This window comes from Mixophyes fleayi, chromosome 7 (assembly GCF_038048845.1).
Source record: "Mixophyes fleayi isolate aMixFle1 chromosome 7, aMixFle1.hap1, whole genome shotgun sequence".
In the NCBI taxonomy this organism is placed as follows: Eukaryota; Metazoa; Chordata; class Amphibia; order Anura; family Limnodynastidae; genus Mixophyes; species Mixophyes fleayi.
In genome coordinates this window covers 45,131,421-45,150,049 of record NC_134408.1, presented here as the reverse complement: position 1 = coordinate 45,150,049, position 18,629 = coordinate 45,131,421, and the positions used below count along the sequence as shown (strand labels likewise).

At 38.0% G+C, this 18,629-nt stretch overlaps 1 protein-coding gene across 2 annotated transcripts; it reads right to left on the bottom strand.

Annotated features, from left to right (window-relative positions):
- Positions 1-4,202: 4,202 nt before the first annotated feature.
- TNFRSF17 (TNF receptor superfamily member 17) lies at positions 4,203-17,264 on the bottom strand. 2 transcript variants are annotated; one of them, XM_075181511.1, is made up of 4 exons: positions 17,052-17,264; positions 11,033-11,092; positions 9,748-9,879; positions 4,203-5,269 (listed from the first exon to the last, which is right to left on the bottom strand). In XM_075181511.1, the coding sequence occupies exons 1-4, from the start codon at positions 17,173-17,175 to the stop codon at positions 4,992-4,994; spliced, it is 594 nt and encodes a 197-aa protein (XP_075037612.1). In that variant the 5' UTR covers positions 17,176-17,264; the 3' UTR covers positions 4,203-4,991. The 2 variants fall into 2 exon arrangements, with proteins under 2 accessions (XP_075037612.1, XP_075037613.1); XM_075181512.1 differs by lacking the exon at positions 11,033-11,092.
- Positions 17,265-18,629: the final 1,365 nt, after the last annotated feature.

Here is an 18,629-nt window from a genome sequence, read left to right as displayed (position 1 = left end):
CTCCCTTTGCTCACATTCTCACTCCATGGGGTAAATGTATCAATATGCGGGTTCTTCAACACCCGCGTGTTCAGCCTCTTCCGCGATTAAATTTCAAGCGGCGCTGCATTGTAAAGAGTTAACCTTCCTTTACAATGCAGTGCCGCTTGAAATTTAATCGCGGAAGAGGCTGAACACGCGGGTGTTGAAGAACCCGCATATTGATACATTTACCCCCATGTCTCTCATCTCTTGTCTCAGTCTTGCCCCTCCCCAGTAGATTGTGAGGTTTCATAAGCAGGGTCTTCTCTCCTTGTGAATTATTCTCTACTCCCAACTTGTCCATCTGTGCATCCATGTATCTTGCCTCCTGAATGTTCTTTATGACTCATGTTATATACCTTGTCTATTATATCTACGTTTATGCTTTTTGAGTGTCCAGTACTTTGTCTATTGGTCCTATGTCTTTGTCATTTGTTCTACTTCCCCACTGTACAGTGGTTCAAAATTTTGTGGCACCTTATAAATAAGCAAGAATAACAATAAAGATTCACTGTTAGCCCTGGTGATAAACTCCGACCGCTCATACCATGACATTAGCAGCCAACTAATGTAGACTGGAAGTTCTAGTCATTCCAAAGCTCCTAAAGAACCAAAATTACTCTAAGGGGTTAATCCAGGGGGAGAAGGATGCTGTTTCTTGTCAATGATGATTAAACCCTTTTGTGGATTAAAGTTGGTGTCTATTGTCTACACCCCTTATCCACAAACTTTGGAGAGTCATGTTCAGTGGGGTTCCCATAGGACGTTAGGACATGAAAAGTGGTCACTAAACCACCGCCAGAAAATAAGGGCAACCCAATCATCACAACGAAGGTGGCTGGCTCCCCCCTGATACCCAGCATCCAAATCAAGGGAAGGAGAACTTGTTATAGCTCTGCTGGTGAACAATTTTTGGTTAAACTATTTTATTCTTCATTCAGATACTTGTCTGGGTGTGAAAATACTTCCCATGTCCACGGTATTGGGGCGGGCAATATGCTGATAAGTACCCCAGCAAGCATGGCTTGGTGTTGAAGTCATTGTCGGTTATATCCAGGTACACTGTCTGCCGTTTGGTTTAGTTCAGTAGCCTGAGGGTGCCCCAGTATTGTGGCAATTACTACTAGTTCAACTTCATTAATAAATAATTCTACTGCTGGTGGCATCTTGTTGGGAATTACTTCTACTGGTGGCTTATTAATGGACCTTACCATTACTGTGTATATACTACTATGCATAAATACTACTGCTTTGTAATCACAATTGGCTCAATTTATACTGTCTGATGGTTGACTAATGAAGATCATCAGTGCTAATTATTCACCATACCAATATATTTATTTGTACCCCAGTAAAATGAATGTATATGAAGTCACCAAAATCTAGCAGGTTGCTCACCACTAATATAATTTATACAGTATAAAAGACTTAAAATAGCAAGCACAATATGAGATAATCAAAGTTCGATCTGCTACATTAACTGGTACATGAGAATCATTTATTTGCTGTACTTGTTGGGTTAAATAAAATCTGAGCAAAACCAAGAACTTGCTGAAGCGAAAAGATATGCAAAACGCAGAGTGTGAAACTTGGCAGGGGCTATGTGAATACACTTGCATTAGAGCAGAGAGCATATTACTAATGGAAATTCTGCTGGTTTTTTTTTCCATTTAGAAATTTCCGAGTATAGACTTTAGTACAATATCTCAAGAAGTACAATTTGTTATGTGTATGATTTTTTTTAAAAGCATTTGTGATTTTTTGCTTATGTGTTGTAATATATCACATTGTTACTTAATTGTAAATACTGTCAGTTTGAAGTGGCTGAAGATTTATGGAAGCACAAAGCTGTAATCTATGTTAAACAGATAATTTTGTTTGATTATTTAAATGCAATACCTTTAAAGGGACAACGATGTGGATTTTCTTGTGCTGAGAGAATCCATACTAAGTTTACTTATGTGCTATCCATCAAGAGTCAAGAGTCTCTTTGAGTGTCACAGTAAAGCACTGTAGGCAATTATCCATTTGCAACTTGTACTTCGCCTTTAAAGTAAACCTGTCATCTTGAACTAACATTTTTTATTATTATTATTATTATTATTATTATTATTAATTTTTATTCATAGGGCGCCACTAGGTGTCCGTAGAGCCATAAAGGGACAAACGAAATTACAATACGAGGAGAGACAGCACAGTACAGTAAACAATAAGCACAGTAACTCTGTGAGCTCAAAGCACAGCAAGGGTGGGGGAGGGGAGAGGGGAAGGTCTGCATACGACGGAGCCCAAGAGGGAGGGCACGGATGATAGTGAGACCCCTCAAGGGGGGAGAGGAGGGAGCGGGAGGGGACAGGGGGGGGGGGACACATTTTCTTACTTAACTTATTGTGTGTGCATTTTATTATTTATTTATTTGTTATAGAATATTGTTTAGTTATGTGCCCTTTCCATTACACAACCAGATACTATGTCTTTAGCACATACACATAATAGCCTGGAGAAGATTTAAAGTAAGCACTGCTCAGACTAAAGACTATTGCGCATGAAAATCCGAGGAGACCAGCAATTTCTAAAATACTCAAGCCACCCCAACTGGCACCAACAATCATTCCATGGTCAAAGTCACTCAGATCACATTTCTTCCCCACTCTGGAGTTTTGTCTGAACAACGACTGAACCCCTTGACCATGTCTACATGCTTTTATGTATTGAGCAACTCTCTCTCTCTCTCTCTCTCTCGTGTATATGTATATATATATATATATATATATATATATATATATATATATATACTGTATATAGAAGGAGATAGAAAATATGCACCAATAACTAAGGGAGAATATAAATATAGTTTTGCCTCTAAAAATACATCTTTTCAATTAAGAGGTAAGCGGGGTAGTATCAAAAAATTCAACAAAAAGAAGGTATTTGCTCTAACTACTGAGAGTTCTTCAAAAATGTTTTGTTATCTTTCTAAGCAGAAGTTAACTCATTCAGAAATCTCATTATTAGTTAAAGGATTCACATTTGCAAATAATTTGCAAATGCCAAATAATTTTCGATTATTCAAGGACTTGAATAGGTTTGTTAGAAAATTAACATTAAAAATGTATTTTATCAGGAAAGTGCATGTATTTTATCAGGACTTAAACTTAACTCTAAGTTCTATCCACTTGAATCAAAAGGGAGCCATACTGATATATTTTGTAAAATGGTGAAGATATTTATATGTGTCAAGGAATTTGAACCCAAAGTTAAACTTTACAAACCAAGAGAAATCGTTGGAAAAGAATAAAGAAATTGTTATTAAACAATCCGACAAAGGCAGTGGCATTATTATCCTGGATAAATATAATTATATAAAAGAGGTAAGTAGACTTCTCAATGATGATAGTATTAACTTTTGACACCAGGATGCAATTTTTTACATTACTGGTGCATATATTTGAAAACCGGAATGTTCCTAATAGGCTGCTGGGCTAAGTCTCGCCCACACTGGCTAAAATTTGTCAGTCAGCCCCTAAACCTGACAAACAACAGGTTCACCTAAAGGTAGCTGCAATTTTGTATAAATTAAAAGCAGTGTTTATCTTTTTCTTCATCATTTAGATCGCTGATTTTTGGCATAATAAGCAAAGTGCCATTTCACCTTGTTTTGTTGTCAATAGATATATTCGCACACTTTCAAGACCTCTTCAGTGGAGTAATAGCATTGCATTGCTAAAGCATTGATAGAAAAATAATAATGACTGCAGTAGAATAGGTTAGTAGAGCACTTAGTATGAGTATTGTAGAGTAAAGGTTGTCAGGAGAGCAGTTTTTGAAGTAAAGTAAACATAGTCAAATTGGGCACTGCCTGCAGTATAGTAAGTGTTCAGTAGTCATTGCCTGTAATGAAGTAAAAATTTTCTAGTTGGGAAGAATGATGTTACTGTTTAAGTACAAATTGTGGTTACTATAAAAAAACAAACAAACACAAGTTGTGTACTGGGGCACCTGCTGTCAAGACTTGGAGTCCTGGTGGACTGTGGACTTTGTTGGTGTAGGTCCACACTCTCACCAGAGGAGGTGCTGCTGCATGCTGGACTTATGCCATGACATGAATACTGGTAAAAAAAAGCAACTTCATAAATAAATATGTGATTTTCTTCTAATACAAATAACAATTAAAGAGCATGTCTGCACAGTTTTCTTTTAATTACATATTTCAGTTGATAATATTGCAAGATGATTTACAGCCATTTTTATTAATGTATCTACTAACTTATGGTTCTAAACAAGAGTTTAAATTATTAGCTTAGTTGTAGCACTAAGGCCTCTTACCCATTGGTATCAAAATACATGTCTTTACAAGAGTTTTAGAACAACATCTCATAGCCCACTATGAGATTCCCCCCTGCCCCCCAGCCCAGCCTGCCCCTGCTGATCACCATTCAGGTCAAATGACTGGATTTCACCATGTGTGACCACTATTGTGCAGGCACTAACACAATGGTAACTTTTGGATGTAAGCAACCATTTATTTACAACATCACTATGCAATAAAGTATGTACTTTCCACAGTGCCACATATACATATATATATATATATATATATATATATATATATATATATACATCTATATATATATATATCAATCAGGAAACATGACTGCTACCATATCAATAAACTGTGCGCCCCATTTCATAAGACCCGTGAGTTGAATGAAATCCAGTAATGAACATGTTTCATGCTTGGTGGCATAACAACCCAAATACTTGAATTTGTGTCTTTAAAAGCTTACAATTTAGTACACATTTATTTACAATATGAGGTAATACATTGCAGAGTTTGCATCCTGGCAGTTGTGTTAAAGACCATGACTTGACTTTAACTCACTGCCATATAAACACATATAGCATGTACACATGCATTGCTTTTCCACATCCTTGGCGGGTGTCTTGATACGAAAAAGCACAAAAAGATGTTATATTTCCACAAAAGCGTTGCCCCTCACATCTGGGCCAAGGTTCAAAAAAGCAGATGTTTTTGTGGTGACAAGAATAGCAGCTCCTTCCTCCACAGCCGGCAAGGGAAACAAGTAGTCTGATAAAGCCTTGTCACAGATATTGTTATACATTGGACCTTCCTCATTTTCCGCCACTGGTATTTTTATTTCATTACACAAGGCAGACTCTAAATCTTCTCCTTTTAAATCGTGTTCAGAGTTATTCTTAATCTTGTCACTGGCCTCACGAAAAGAATCTGTAAACACAATTTCACATGATAAGTTTAAAAAAACTTTATTTTGAAGACATTAATCCCTCAAACTTATTCCCAGATAGCAGCAAAGGGCTTTGTTGTTATACATAGGATTGGCAACTGTTTGGTTTTCACTGAACAGTTAGGTCCTGTTTTCTTTCAGATTTGTGCTCAGTAAAATAACAATTTCAGCATCTTTCAGTTACTGTAATATAAATGGAGAATATCTGGAAATGGGTTTTGAGGGCACTGTCTAAAAAGTAGTGCTGTCTAAAAAGTGCCCACAAAACCCATTTCCAGATATTCTCCATTTATATTACAGTAACTGAAAGATGCTGAAATTGTTATTAATAGCATAGTTGCCTACTCTCCCAGAACGTCTGCGAGACTCCCAAATTTCTGAGGGTCCTCTCGGACTCACGGGAAAGCAGATACTGCCCTCTTCGTTGGTGAAGTGGATGGGGGCGAGGCTTAGTGATGTGTTTTAAGCTTCATCGTGGCACCGCCCCCTGTGGTAATATGATAATATGGTGCGATTCACCAAACCCCCCCCCCATGCCCACCTCTCCTGGAATGTCTCGGAGGCCAACACACAAATGTTGATTATGATTAATGGTACACAGGTGAAAGATTATATTTTAAAGAGTAAACAAAGACTCACACAGGCATTTAAAAACTACCATATTTAAAGTGTAAATGAAATATTGTTGTTCTCTTTTTAACAGAGCTTTAGAAGTGCGTTCATTGACACATTTTAAATCTTCCCTGAGGCATAGCGTACTATATAATTAAAGGAACATTCCCGTAGAACTGCACTGTAGTTTATAAAGCATTAACATTTCTGAATGCATCAGGCATCATAGAAATTAATAGAAAGCAAAACAAAGAGAACGTTTGTCAAAAAAATATGCGTCCAGGTCCATTTGTTTACATGATTTTATGCACTACCTGCGTTAAAGTGTGTTAAATAGACTTAGAAGACTTGTGATAAATTCTTTAAAGGACCTTGTGTGTAAAAAGGTGGATGGACATACTGACAAAGTACAAATAGATAACAGAAATGGGAGTGGATAAAATCAAGAGAGCGCAAACTAAATCAAATCCATAAACCTTCATGCAAAAACTGAGATACTATGGGGGAATTCAATTGGCCGCGATGTTGCTATGAACATCACAGCTGCGCATCTTAATCATTTATACGGTAAAAATATCCGCTCGTTTTTGCTCGCACCTCTAAGGGATATTTCTGTGAAAAAAATCTGTGTGAGGTGTCTCGTGGCCGAGGCATATTGCGTTGATTTTTTAAGACTTCAATCTCCCACTAAATGTTTGTTTCTCACACACAGGTAACTATATTGGTGTGACATGTGCCACCAGCTGTGGGGGGCAACGGCTCAGACTTTGATGTGGGCCTCACGAGTTGCTCAGTCATTGATTTCTCTCTGTTTACGCAGACACAGGTTCAACTCCAACCTCCAGAGCACTAAATGTCCAGTTATGGCTCTGGTCACACACATGTATTCCTAAATAAAGTATGGCATTTCCCTTGTACAAAACATAGCAACATTCTTGTAGACTGCTCAAGGACAAAAAGAGTCTGCTATAGTATTGTAATGTTGATTCTTTTTTCAGTCAAAAGTGAAAAGTACATTATAAGGACGTTAGAGGGTGGTGTAGCTGTTCAGGACTAAATATTCTAAGGAAAGTAAAGCAAAAAAAAAAAGAGTAATTTTGAACCTTGCATAACCATGTTGCATTGGAGGGGGAGGTAATTTTAAAATTTGAGGACAGATTTATAATTGGGATAGCATGTCCTAGGTCAACCTTTAATGTCAGTGTACAAATAAAGCTATCAAGTATTTGTGTACTACATGAAAAAACAGCCAGTAGTTTATTTATGTGCAAAATAATAAACGCATTTCCCCCCCTTGCATTGCAACATGGTTTTGCCAAGGTTCAAAGTTACTCATTTCTTTGCTTTTCTTTACTTAATGAATCAGGCCCAATTCAACATATAGTAATATTTGAAATAATATTCAACTTGGACAAATGTTGGCTGTGCTTTTTAAAACAATATATATAAAATGCCCCTGCAATGACAACTTTGGCACTTACATCCCATAATATTACTATGGTATGGTAGTACAATTATACATCACATATAATTGGTGGACTGTGAAAGGAATCTCTTGGGTTGTTTGTCAAGGTTTTCTAAATGCAGAACAGAAGTAATGGTTATGCAAATAGTGACAGATTTATCATACGAGAAAATCCCAGTGCTTTCGTTTTGACTTCCCTCAATCTACCTAGCACCTTTTTCTCTGTTTGCAAAATTATCTGCCTAATGTTTGAGAATTGTTTTCTTAGTCAAGCGCAAACCTATGACATTTACTAACAAAAGTTACACAGTTTTTGCCCAGTGAAATTGTGAGCATGCGTCTGTACCTGACTACATATCTGAAAGGCTATCTAAAGGACTGAGGTCCAGCTATTGGGCATTTTCTTCCCATATGTTGGCTGGGGTCCACTTAGTGTCCTTTATATGTGAAAAAAATAACACACTTTTTTGCACTCTATGGGGGGTATTCAATTCACAGCGGGATCTCGGGAAAACGAGCGCTCGAAAAATATTACAGTTAATACGGTAATTACTCGCTTAATTTCAGCTCGCAGCTCCCTGAGCTGCGAGCTGAAATCCAGCGAGTAAATTACCGTATTAATGGTTTTTACGCGCATATTACCGTATTAACGGTAATATTTTTCGAGCGCTCGTTTTCCCGAGATCCCGCTGTGAATTGAATACCCCCCTATGTATTGTAAAAAAAAACTCTATTCTACCATATAGCAGAGCCCAAGGAAAGGAAGTTACCTTGCCGGTGCATGCCGTCCCGTGATGCTCCATGGCTCACAGCTTGTCATTTTTTAGTTGGAGAAGGGATTTTATTGGAAACATGGAATTCTTCTTTAATATACACATTATATGGACATATCTGGTTTATTATTGTGAGATCTCAGAGGGAAGTCACCTTTTTTTTATATATTCCATGTGTCAAATGTACTGGTGAGGTCCACTAAGTAATTTGAAGTTTGGATACATTATTGGCTTGTTGGAAATAGCTACCTAAAAGCATTGATAGACTCATGTTGCAGCTTTAACAATTTGGTTAGTAGGGATAGATTGTCTTAACTGTCTACTGCACTTTGGAACACAAAAAGAAGCCTGACTTTCCTGGGGGTAGAGTTACTAAATCTTCTAAAAAGGTAAAGTGGAGATGTTGCCCATATCAAGCAATCTGATTGTAGCTATCATTTATCTGGTACATTCTAGTAAATGGTAGCTAGAATCTGATTGGTTGCTGCGAGCAGTTCCTCCACTTTTCCATTTTAGATGGTTTGAGTCAACTATGCTCTGGCTTAAAGTTGATCTTTTAATCAATCATTTTCTTATTGCAGATTGGAGACATGCAAAAAACAACCTGTTCATTATCTGAAATATCTTACATTTGTACAATCTCACATACACGGTTTTTTAATTTTATTTGTAGATTGTGAGGAATATTGTTGTCTGCATACCCAAAATGATTGCTTGGTCCAAATAAAATCTGATAAAATCAGAAAGAATTGTGTAGGCTGAAAATGATCTTGCTCTCAGTCCAAAGGACACTGGTGAGATTTGGGGCCAGTGAATACAGTAACTAGCAGGACTAAGGGGAACTGTACATGAAGTATGTGGTTTTGCTGTGATTTAATGATGTAAACAGCTGATCTAGGGTGGACTGAGAAAAAAGTTTTGGTGACCCCATCATTGAGCAATTGAGTTATTGAGTTATCTAGGGCATATGTTGCTGTGTGCCAGATATTGGCCTCCATTAGTGCTTGTATAAACAGGTTATCCTATTCCTTGCACAAGCTGTCACCTAATTGGCTCTTACTATGGCCTATTTAACAATATCCACATTTGTGCAACGCTAAGTAACGTAGGTTATCGACACTATTTGCAGAGAATACCTAACTGAGCAATTTACCTTTACAGTCATGCAGGGACAGCACATCTGATAAAAGTCCCAACAGCGACTGTGCCTCATTACCACTTGTTTATAACAGGGGTGTATGAAGGAACATCCAGGTTCTGACCCAGTGTCTGTAGTGTGCAGATGCAACCATCGGCTAAGCTTTTAGAGCTTGATAAATTGCTCCACACAGCAGTCCCCATTGAGAACTATGGGGACTGCAGTATTTTGTCTAAGTTTGCTTAATGCAGCAGATATCTCCTATATCTCCTGCGTTAGGCTTTTCGTAAATAGCCCTATAGCTTAAATTACCTAAACCAGGTGGAAACAGGTAATTTCAGCATGGTTTTAGACGTGATAAAACCATCTTTCCTTTGATAGCAATCAGTGGGAAATTCACTTTTGGAAATCAAGATTGAGTGACTCTCGAAAGCTTATTGTTATAAACATATACTTATATATACACCTTACCTTTATGCAGCTTCTGTTTCCTTTTCAGCATAATTGCTATAACTAATATAGTTGGTATTATCAGAACAAAGAAAGCCAGCAAAATCCAATAAACATAAGTTGAGTCATTTGCAATCACTGGACTAACAGCACCTGAAAGAGTGAAAAGCCTTAGTATACAAGCACATGATTCAGTTACTATGTTATTACATTATATTAGTCTATATTAATCTAGAATGTCTCAGGTTTACCACTTATTTCTTGATGTATATTATAATACACATTTTAAAATGTACCTTTAACCGCTATACAGTGGAGGCAGACATGTTGTTGGCTGAACGTCTGCCTGTAAATTAATTATTTTTTGATAACATTTAGTTAGATAGTGCCATCATATTCTGCAGCATTTACAACTAGCAATAAAACAAGACTGGGTATTAACAAAAAGACAAAGTGGTAAGAGGGCCTGCTCATATGTTTACAATCTATAGGAAAATAGGGGTTTCATACAAGAAGTTTAATGCCACAGATTGTTTACTTGTCAAGCCAGATTGCAATAGGAAAACATAGTTAGTTAGGACTATATGACCCAGCCACACAGCAATGTTGGTTTTGAGGTCAGTGGGGTTGTTTGAGTGTAGTAAGAGAATAAATGTACATGTGAGTGGATGCTGCAGATAGGTAGTAATCAGGTAGGGTAAGAAGTGGATGCTGCAGATAGGTAGTAATCAGGTAGGGTAAGAAGTGGATGCTGCAGATAGGTAGTAATCAGGTAGGGTAAGAAGTGGATGCTGCAGATAGGTGGTAATCAGGTAGGGTAAGAAGTGAATGCTGCAGATAGGTGGTAATCAGGTAGGGTAAGCAGGTGGTTCAGGCATTCGATAAGCTTGCCTAAAAAGGAGAGTTTCCAGGGAACTCTAGCTATATTCCACAAGCTACAAGGTAGAGGTGGAAATGATCCATTATACTCTACTGCCCTTAGACTGGAATATCTGGTATTAATAATGCTAAAAACTGAATTAGGAAAACACCATTGTGATTTTCCATACAGCTCTTTATTGGGGGCGTCTGTTTGATTAAAGAGAACCTGGCACTTTAAACACAGACACACACATTTGCTTTTACTCTGGTTACAGGTCCTCTTTCAATTTAGACTCTGCGTGCGAATTTCTACAGTGTATAACTTAGAGGGAATGTTGACTGCAGTCTTATTCACCTCACTTTTTCTAATTATACGTGTCGGGCTGAAATCCCCACTCTAATACATTTTGGATTTATCCCAAAATGCTTTCATCTTCCTAATTACCTTTAGTTTCATGTGTGATCAAAACACTCGTGAGTGGGACCTCTGTGGATTGTGTTGCCACTATATAAATAAAAAAAATATAAATAATGACAGCAAAGTAAAATGGTACATATACTGGGATACTGTATTACACAGCACTTCTATTCTAACATAGCAACAAGAGATTTTAAGTGCAGTTTGTACCCTAGGCAAGGAGTGTTTAAAAGACTTATGTCTTATAGAAATTGGCTAACACTTTCTATCTTGTAAAACTTAAAGGATCTCCAAATCCAAAATGCAAGTTGCCATAAGTAAGGGCTACTCAAAATACTGACACATCTAAGTGTAAATGTTCCCAAATATAACAGAATTATCCAGAAATGGAAATGTATGCAAGTTATGATCTCTCTTATCAATCATCTTAGAGAGCCCTCTGACTGGTCCCTTCAATAGTTTAAAGGGGACATCAACCAAAAGTCAATATTTAGATGCTTATTATAGAGGGGTGTTACGTTGTTTGGATTCATTTTATATCACGATCTTTACTCTTATTTATAAAACCTGAGACCACTGAACAGTGATAGTCATATGGGCGGTAAAACACATCAAAAAAACATTATGGATTTAGTTTTTACCAGAGTAAACCAACCATCATAGTAAAGTGCGCTTTTCGAAAAATGACAGTAAAGCAAAGATTAAGCAGGACTAGTAGCCATATTAAGCTTCTGCGGGAAAAAGAAATAACATTTGTAAGCAGTCGTATTCTAACAGTCTGGAAGTGATCCTGATGAGCAGCCTGAGGGGTAAATTTATCAAGCTACGGGTTTGAAAGAGTGGAGATGTTGCCTATAACAACCAATCAGATTCTAGTTATCATTTATTTAGTACATTCTACAAAATGACAGTTAGAATCTGATTGGTTGCTATAGGCAACATCTCCACTTTTTCAAACCCACAGCTTGATAAATTTACCCCCTGAGTGTTCAATGACCACATCTTGTCCAAATTGGCCACCTACATATGTGGCTGTCGCTCAGTCATGTGTTGCCAGCTTTAGAAAAAAAAACTTAGAGACCAATATTGCAATAATGGAAAACAATACCACTAATAACTTCTGTCATCACTGTCTAAACAATGAGTGAAGTGAGAAGGAAAAGAAAGTGTAATCCCAGCTCAACATTCTTTTCTATGAGCACTGCAAACTATACAGTCCAAATACCTCATCCTTTTCCTTGCTTTGCTGACTACAGCTTCTCCTTTGACTTCAATGACAGTACTTTCCCCATATCAAGTCATGGTTAGCGCCTAGACATAGCTGACAGCATTTACACTCCGACCCCTTATGCCTCTGTAAGGACAACCTGCTGTGGCAGCCGTTCAATCAGTGTCAATGTGTCAGAGAGACAAGTCTCAGAATTCTTCTGTCTTTCAGTGGCAGGGAAGCAAATCAGAGAGAGTTGCTGGGAGGAAGGTTGTGTATGTGCTGAACAACAGGGGTCTTGGACATTATACTCTTGTCATTCATTATGCTAGTATTCGGGATAGTCTTCAGCATTAAATATTCATCATTCATCATTCATTCTTTTTAAAAACCGGGCCCTAGTGTGCATAAGAAAAAATCTCCCTAGATCTCAATTTTTTTCCAGGCATCATTTCCCAGAAGCTCCTGGAAATTTTTCCAATTATATTTGTGAATGTTTTACTAGCTTGAATAAAACACAATTTTAAAGTGCCTCTAAACCTAAAATGTTAGCTGACTTGATATAGAAGACATCTGGTAACATTCATTTATGTGCAAATACATGGTGGCTTAGTGGTTAAGCACTTCTGCCTCACAGCACTGCGGTCATGAGTTAAATTCCCGACCATGGCCTTATCTGTGAGGAGTTTGTTCTCTTCTGGTGCCTCGGCCGTCTCCATGACGACCGGGACGTCACTTCCGCCCCCTACGTCCCAGTTGCCTTGGCAACAGCCGGGACGCGCTGTTTGACTGCCGCAGCTTGCGCGCAGTAGGAACCACTATGTTTTTTATCCTGTGGGGTTTTTATAACTGGGATGTTATATTGGGAGATGGCAATCTCCTGCAGTTTCTGTTTAAAGGTTTTTGGATAGCGGAATACTACTTATTATATGTTTTAAACACTCTGATTTATGTAGGAGGAGGAGTCTCGCTGGCACTCTGCTCCTTGGTTCCTCTCACTACTTAAGGCAGTGAGGACAGAGCCTCACTGCCAGTTATAGCTCCCAGTGTAGCTAGGCTCCCTGTTCCTGTTCCTTGCTCCTTGACTGTTGTGTATGACCCCTGGCTTGTTTCTGGACTCTCTAGTATTGCCTGCAGGGGCGGGCTGGACCGGGGGGCAGGGGGGCAGCGGGCACCCGGGGCCGCTCAGTCTAACGGCTGTTCGGGCCGGCCGCCTCCCCCCGTCCCCCGCCGTGGATGCAATAATTTTTTTATGTTACCGGCGGCCGCATCGCGTGTCACGTGATGCGGCCGCATCGGCGCTCCCTGGGCTGATGCCTCTCAGCCCGCGCCTGATTGTCTGTGACCTCTGACCTTGGCTTGTCTTCTGGATTCGTTGTCTGCTGCCGGCCCTCGACCCTTGCCTAGATTTCACTCTGCTGTTTGCTTCTACACTCTATTGCTGCATTCTCCTCAGTCAGTGCACTTCTCATGACCCTCTGTTTGTCTGCGGCCAAGTCTGTCCCCACCATTAGGGGCTCCAGTGAAAACCAGACTTTCAGAGCAGACTCCGGGTTTTGATGTACTGGCTGGAGGGATTCCTAACACTGTGTTTGCGTGGGGCTGCTCCGGTTTTCTTCCACCCTCCAAAAACATACTAGCAGTTTAATTGGCTGCTATCAAAATGACCCTAGTCTGTCTCGCTCTGTCTGTGTGTGTATGTATGTTAGGGAATTTAGCTCCAATGGGGCAGGGACTGATGTGAGTGAGTTTTCTGTACAGATCTGCAGAATTAGTGGTGCAATATAAATAGATGATGATGATGTCCAATACCATAACAAAATGAAAGTAATCCTGTTTTTTCATGTAGCACACAAATACGTGATAGCTTATTTGTACACTGAGATTTAAAGTTGATATTTGTGTGCTACATGAAAAAACAGTCAGTATTTAACTTATGTGCAAAACAGAAAACTCATTTGCACCCCTTGCAATGTAACATGGTTTTGTCCAGGAGACTGAAATAAGAATCCTCTTCATTTAAGATCCTTAATGAATCAGGCCCATTGTCTTCAGTTTTAACAAATGTAAAAATTGCATATTTAATATATAATGTAATTAATACAAAACACAAATTACGTTAATTTACATTAAATAACATCTGTTGCTTTTCCAATGGAAATCTACTTTCCTGCAGCAGTCCAAACAGAAATGTCAAAATGTCAATTAAGTAATCCAAATAGACGTCTGCTATGTGATATAATATAGTCGTGACGTTGATAGTATAAGTACTATCAGCTGAAGGGGTCAATGTACAATCAGCCGATCAGAAGTTGATAGACAGTGCTACCGATAGTCATTATCATCATCATTGAACATTGTTGCACCAGCCCTTAAATATCCTTCTAAAAGGGATATCTGTGCTCCACATCTAATTGTGTCACAATAGTATAAACACACCCTTATTATACCCTGCCTACTCTGGCTTACCCCTGGCCGCCCCCGTTCTGCCTCTCCAGTTGCAAGAAGACACAAAATGTATATACACACGTGTGCTTACACAATTTTTTTATGTGCATGCATAACATGGACTTGCGCATCCTACACAAAGACTATGTCTGGTGTGCATTCAGCAATACTTCCTCCATGAAAAACACCTTTATCAAATTAATTAAAAAAAATACTCCCTGGACTTTCCCACCCACCTTGTTTCCCTATTCACTACAACAGACTTTGACAATCTTTAAACCATTCATAAGCCGGGTAATTTATAACTTTGTGCCCACACCACATTGTGCTGCTACGTTTCAGTTAAACCGTATATTTTTTTTTAACAATTTTATAGGCCACAGTAAATGTCACATCTTTTACTATTTGGGAAGATTATGTCTATTTTGGTAGCATAGTAAAGTAAATATCTTTTGGTTTTGAATGCATTATACAAAAGCGGGCACAGATTTCCACGTTTTTGCCTGTTGTTAATTTAACCCAATTAGTGAAACTTAACAGAGTTAGCCCAAACATTAATTGGCTAGTTCTCCCATATATGTGCACACATGATTAAATGATTTGCAAGGTTGAATAAATCCAAAAGTCTATCAAATTCATCTTATTTTCATGTGTAACAGCTGAGTTTATCCAGAGAAGGCTAAAGAAAACTCTAGCAGAGCAGTAGCCAATTTATTCCTACTTTGAAAAAAAAATGTCTTCCTGACCCCCTCAAATGGCATTAAGATTAATTCTCTGGATCATCCACCATTTATGTAAGGTATAATGCAGCTACAGTTCCTCGAAATAAAGCTGGATTTTCACCTGTCTCCCTTATTGGCAGCATTGGAAGATTCAGTGCAACTTGGATCAAACAGCAGCAGTCATCTTAGATCCAAATTACACTAAATCTCAGAGATTTTATTAAGGTGACTTCAATATTGGGACATTATAGTATTTCCGTATATAAATATTCAAGGCTAGGCTCTTCTATTGATCTGTAGATATCACTATGAGCGCAATATACAGCAATGAGGTGGTAAAGAACTAACAGCTCTTTCTTGCCACTTCACCAAAACTTGACAGTTGGGTTGCGAAAATGGGGCCATGACTTGAAGCATACGACCAACATAAACAAAATTAATATACATTGGTTGGAAGTAAAGCTACCGCAGACATAAATGTATAAATGGTCGCAGCAAAAAAAAAAAAAGCACCTGCTGTCTGGTTATAGTTTCTATCTCTTGTGTTGTTTATTGTTTATGTTCTTAAGCTTTGATTTAGGTTTTTTTTCCAACTTTTTTTCTTGTTAATGGTATATCTTCAAAATAAAATTAAATAAAGAATGTTAAAAAATGTATGCATTTGTGAAAACAATATGATAGATGTTTTGGAAGTTGCTTGTGACTTTTAAATGTCAAACAGTCAATATAGTAAGTATTTTAAACCTTACAGGAAATTGTGTATCATCCAGCAGAACGCAATGGTTAAACAAATTGACATTTTTAGTGAAAAACTACTACTTATTTTTAAGAAAAGTTATGCTATAAACTGATTAAATTATATATGATTTTAAAAATATTACAAATGTCCTTCAAATCAGCTAGTTTAGTCTGTTAAGTCAAATAACATTGCTAGCATTAATTTGGAGTGGAAGCCATAAAAAAATCTGTCAGATCTATTACCATTCAGTTCAAGTTATAAGTTGATTTCCTTGGCAATCTAGGGCTAGATTTTCTAAACTGCGGGTTTGAAGAAGTGGGGATGTTGCCTATAGCAACCAATCAGATTCTAGCTGTCATTTTGTAGAAAGCACTAAATAAATGACAGCTAGAATCTGATTGGTTGCTATAGGCAACATCCCCACTTTTTCAAACCCGCAGCTTAGTAAATCTAGCCCCTAGTGTGGACAACTATATTACTCCAGAAAATATGCTGAGCTTCCTTCTAGCCTCTAGCGTTCTGACCTTATATACCAGGATGTTAGTAAGTGCCCTAGTTAAAAGGGTTGAAAAACTTAGTGTTCAACTTTGTTGAACCTTGGCCAACCACCATCTGGATGTGGATGAAGAATTGTAGTTTAGTAGCTACTGACATTCAATATGTTGTAAATATTGACTTAATACGCAAGTCCAATAACAAAGCGAAACATATCAGAAGAAGATCCAGAGCAGCCAAGGCACCATGTTGCGATCCATTGCAGTCTGGATTTTCTTGCATGAAACAAACATAAAAATATAACCTAAAAAGGTAAAAAAATGTGATAATAACTTTTGATAAACTTTGGAAAAATGCAGCTCAAACAATAAAATCCAGCCCCAGAAGGTCCGTAGTACAATCCTAGGCAGAGGAAATCCCAAGGTGGAAACTTACCTTGACAGGGGTCGCGACACCTGGATGGCAATTTTGGACAGCGAAGATGACAGGGCATACAAGACATCAGCAAAGAGTCATAGTACTGACTTGTGGAACAATATGCTGCCATTTGTAATATCATACAGGACCATGAAGACAATAATGCAGATGTTCAGTGAGGAGAATTTCAAGTCCTTGACATGCAAATGACTGAAATGAGCGATGACTGTTCTCTAGTCACTGTAAAGGTTTGTTTCACATGTTTCAGTACAACTGCCTGAGATTAACAGATGCATTTCCATAACTTCTGCTGATGCATCACGGAGCATACACAAGGGACCTAAGCAATGTTACCGCTGCCTGGGCCTATCTTACTGATAACACAATATTATGTGGAAAACACTTACAAACAGCATGACAATAATACACAAGTCTTTTATTCTGAAAGCAATAGATTAGTTTTTTGATTGCTATAGTCATGATTATTTGTTACCACAAATATACGCTGTGAAACATATTTTGATAACAATGGAGATATCGCCTTGCTGAGTTTTTATTATTATTATCATCATCGGTTATGAAGGGACGATCATATTACACAGTGCTGTACAAAGTAGTCATTCACATTTCTGGGATCCATTGGAGTCATGCAGGCAGTTTGCCGTTATTTAGAGGTGTGTGACACTGCACCATTGACTATTGATCCCTAAGGATAATCAATGTAGCATTTCTTCTTCAAATATCAACACACATAAGATTCTGTTATCAAGGAGCACAAAACGAACGTAATGTGCGCTTTTTTTAAAAAAAACCGAACGTAAATTGGGCATACGCACGTCCATATTCAAGGTCGAACACACATAGGCAATACGTTCCTTGATGAATAGAGTAGTAACACGCTTATGTGATTTATGAGCATCGGTGTCTTAGTGCACTTAGTGCACTACGTACTACCTTATCGCTCATGATTGACAGAGGAACGCATATATGTGCAATTCCTTCATCACCCTCATTCATCTTATTATTCCTAAACACTCATTTTTCATGAAAAATACTGCGTTTTAACGCTTTATATACATTACCACACCAACCTGCACTATTCCTTGATATCAAAAATGCATTGACTGTGTAGTACTGCTTTGAAAGGCATTACTACTACTGGTCATCTTCAATGATATTTTTGATACTGCCGGGCGTTAATGAGCATTATCACTGCAATTTTGACTTTTCTGGGCATTATCACATTCATGTTTTATTTTAGGGCATTATCACTGGCATGTATAGAGCATGATAGAGCTTGTTGGTTGATCATTATCCATGACATCACCCTATTGCTGGGTGTCATATCATGGCAGATTAGACCTTACCAAGCATTATATGTTGCATTTTATATCTGACATCTTTAGATTACAGGTATAGCATAACAAATATTGCTGGACATTACTGCTGGTATGCCTAATGATCCTGGGTATTATTATTGGCATCTTTGATCATGCAGGAAATGAACGCTGTTATAAGCTGTTTACTGGTACTTTACAAGTTGATGTAAATTATAACTAGCATAAAAATGACTTTAGTAGTGGCTTAGTAGCGCTT

What these genes read in the sequence shown, in the direction of transcription:
- TNFRSF17 (XM_075181511.1), bottom strand. Translation starts at nt 17,175, where the DNA reads ATGATATTACAAATGGCAGCATATTGTTCCACAAGTCAGTACTATGAC. An exon ending in GTGTCGCGACCCCTGTCAAG is followed by an intron (nt 11,093 to 17,051) that starts GTAAGTTTCCAC and finishes TTATTTATATAG; the next exon opens with TGGCAACACAATCCACAGAG. An exon ending in GATCACACATGAAACTAAAG is followed by an intron (nt 9,880 to 11,032) that starts GTAATTAGGAAG and finishes TCACTCTTTCAG; the next exon opens with GTGCTGTTAGTCCAGTGATT.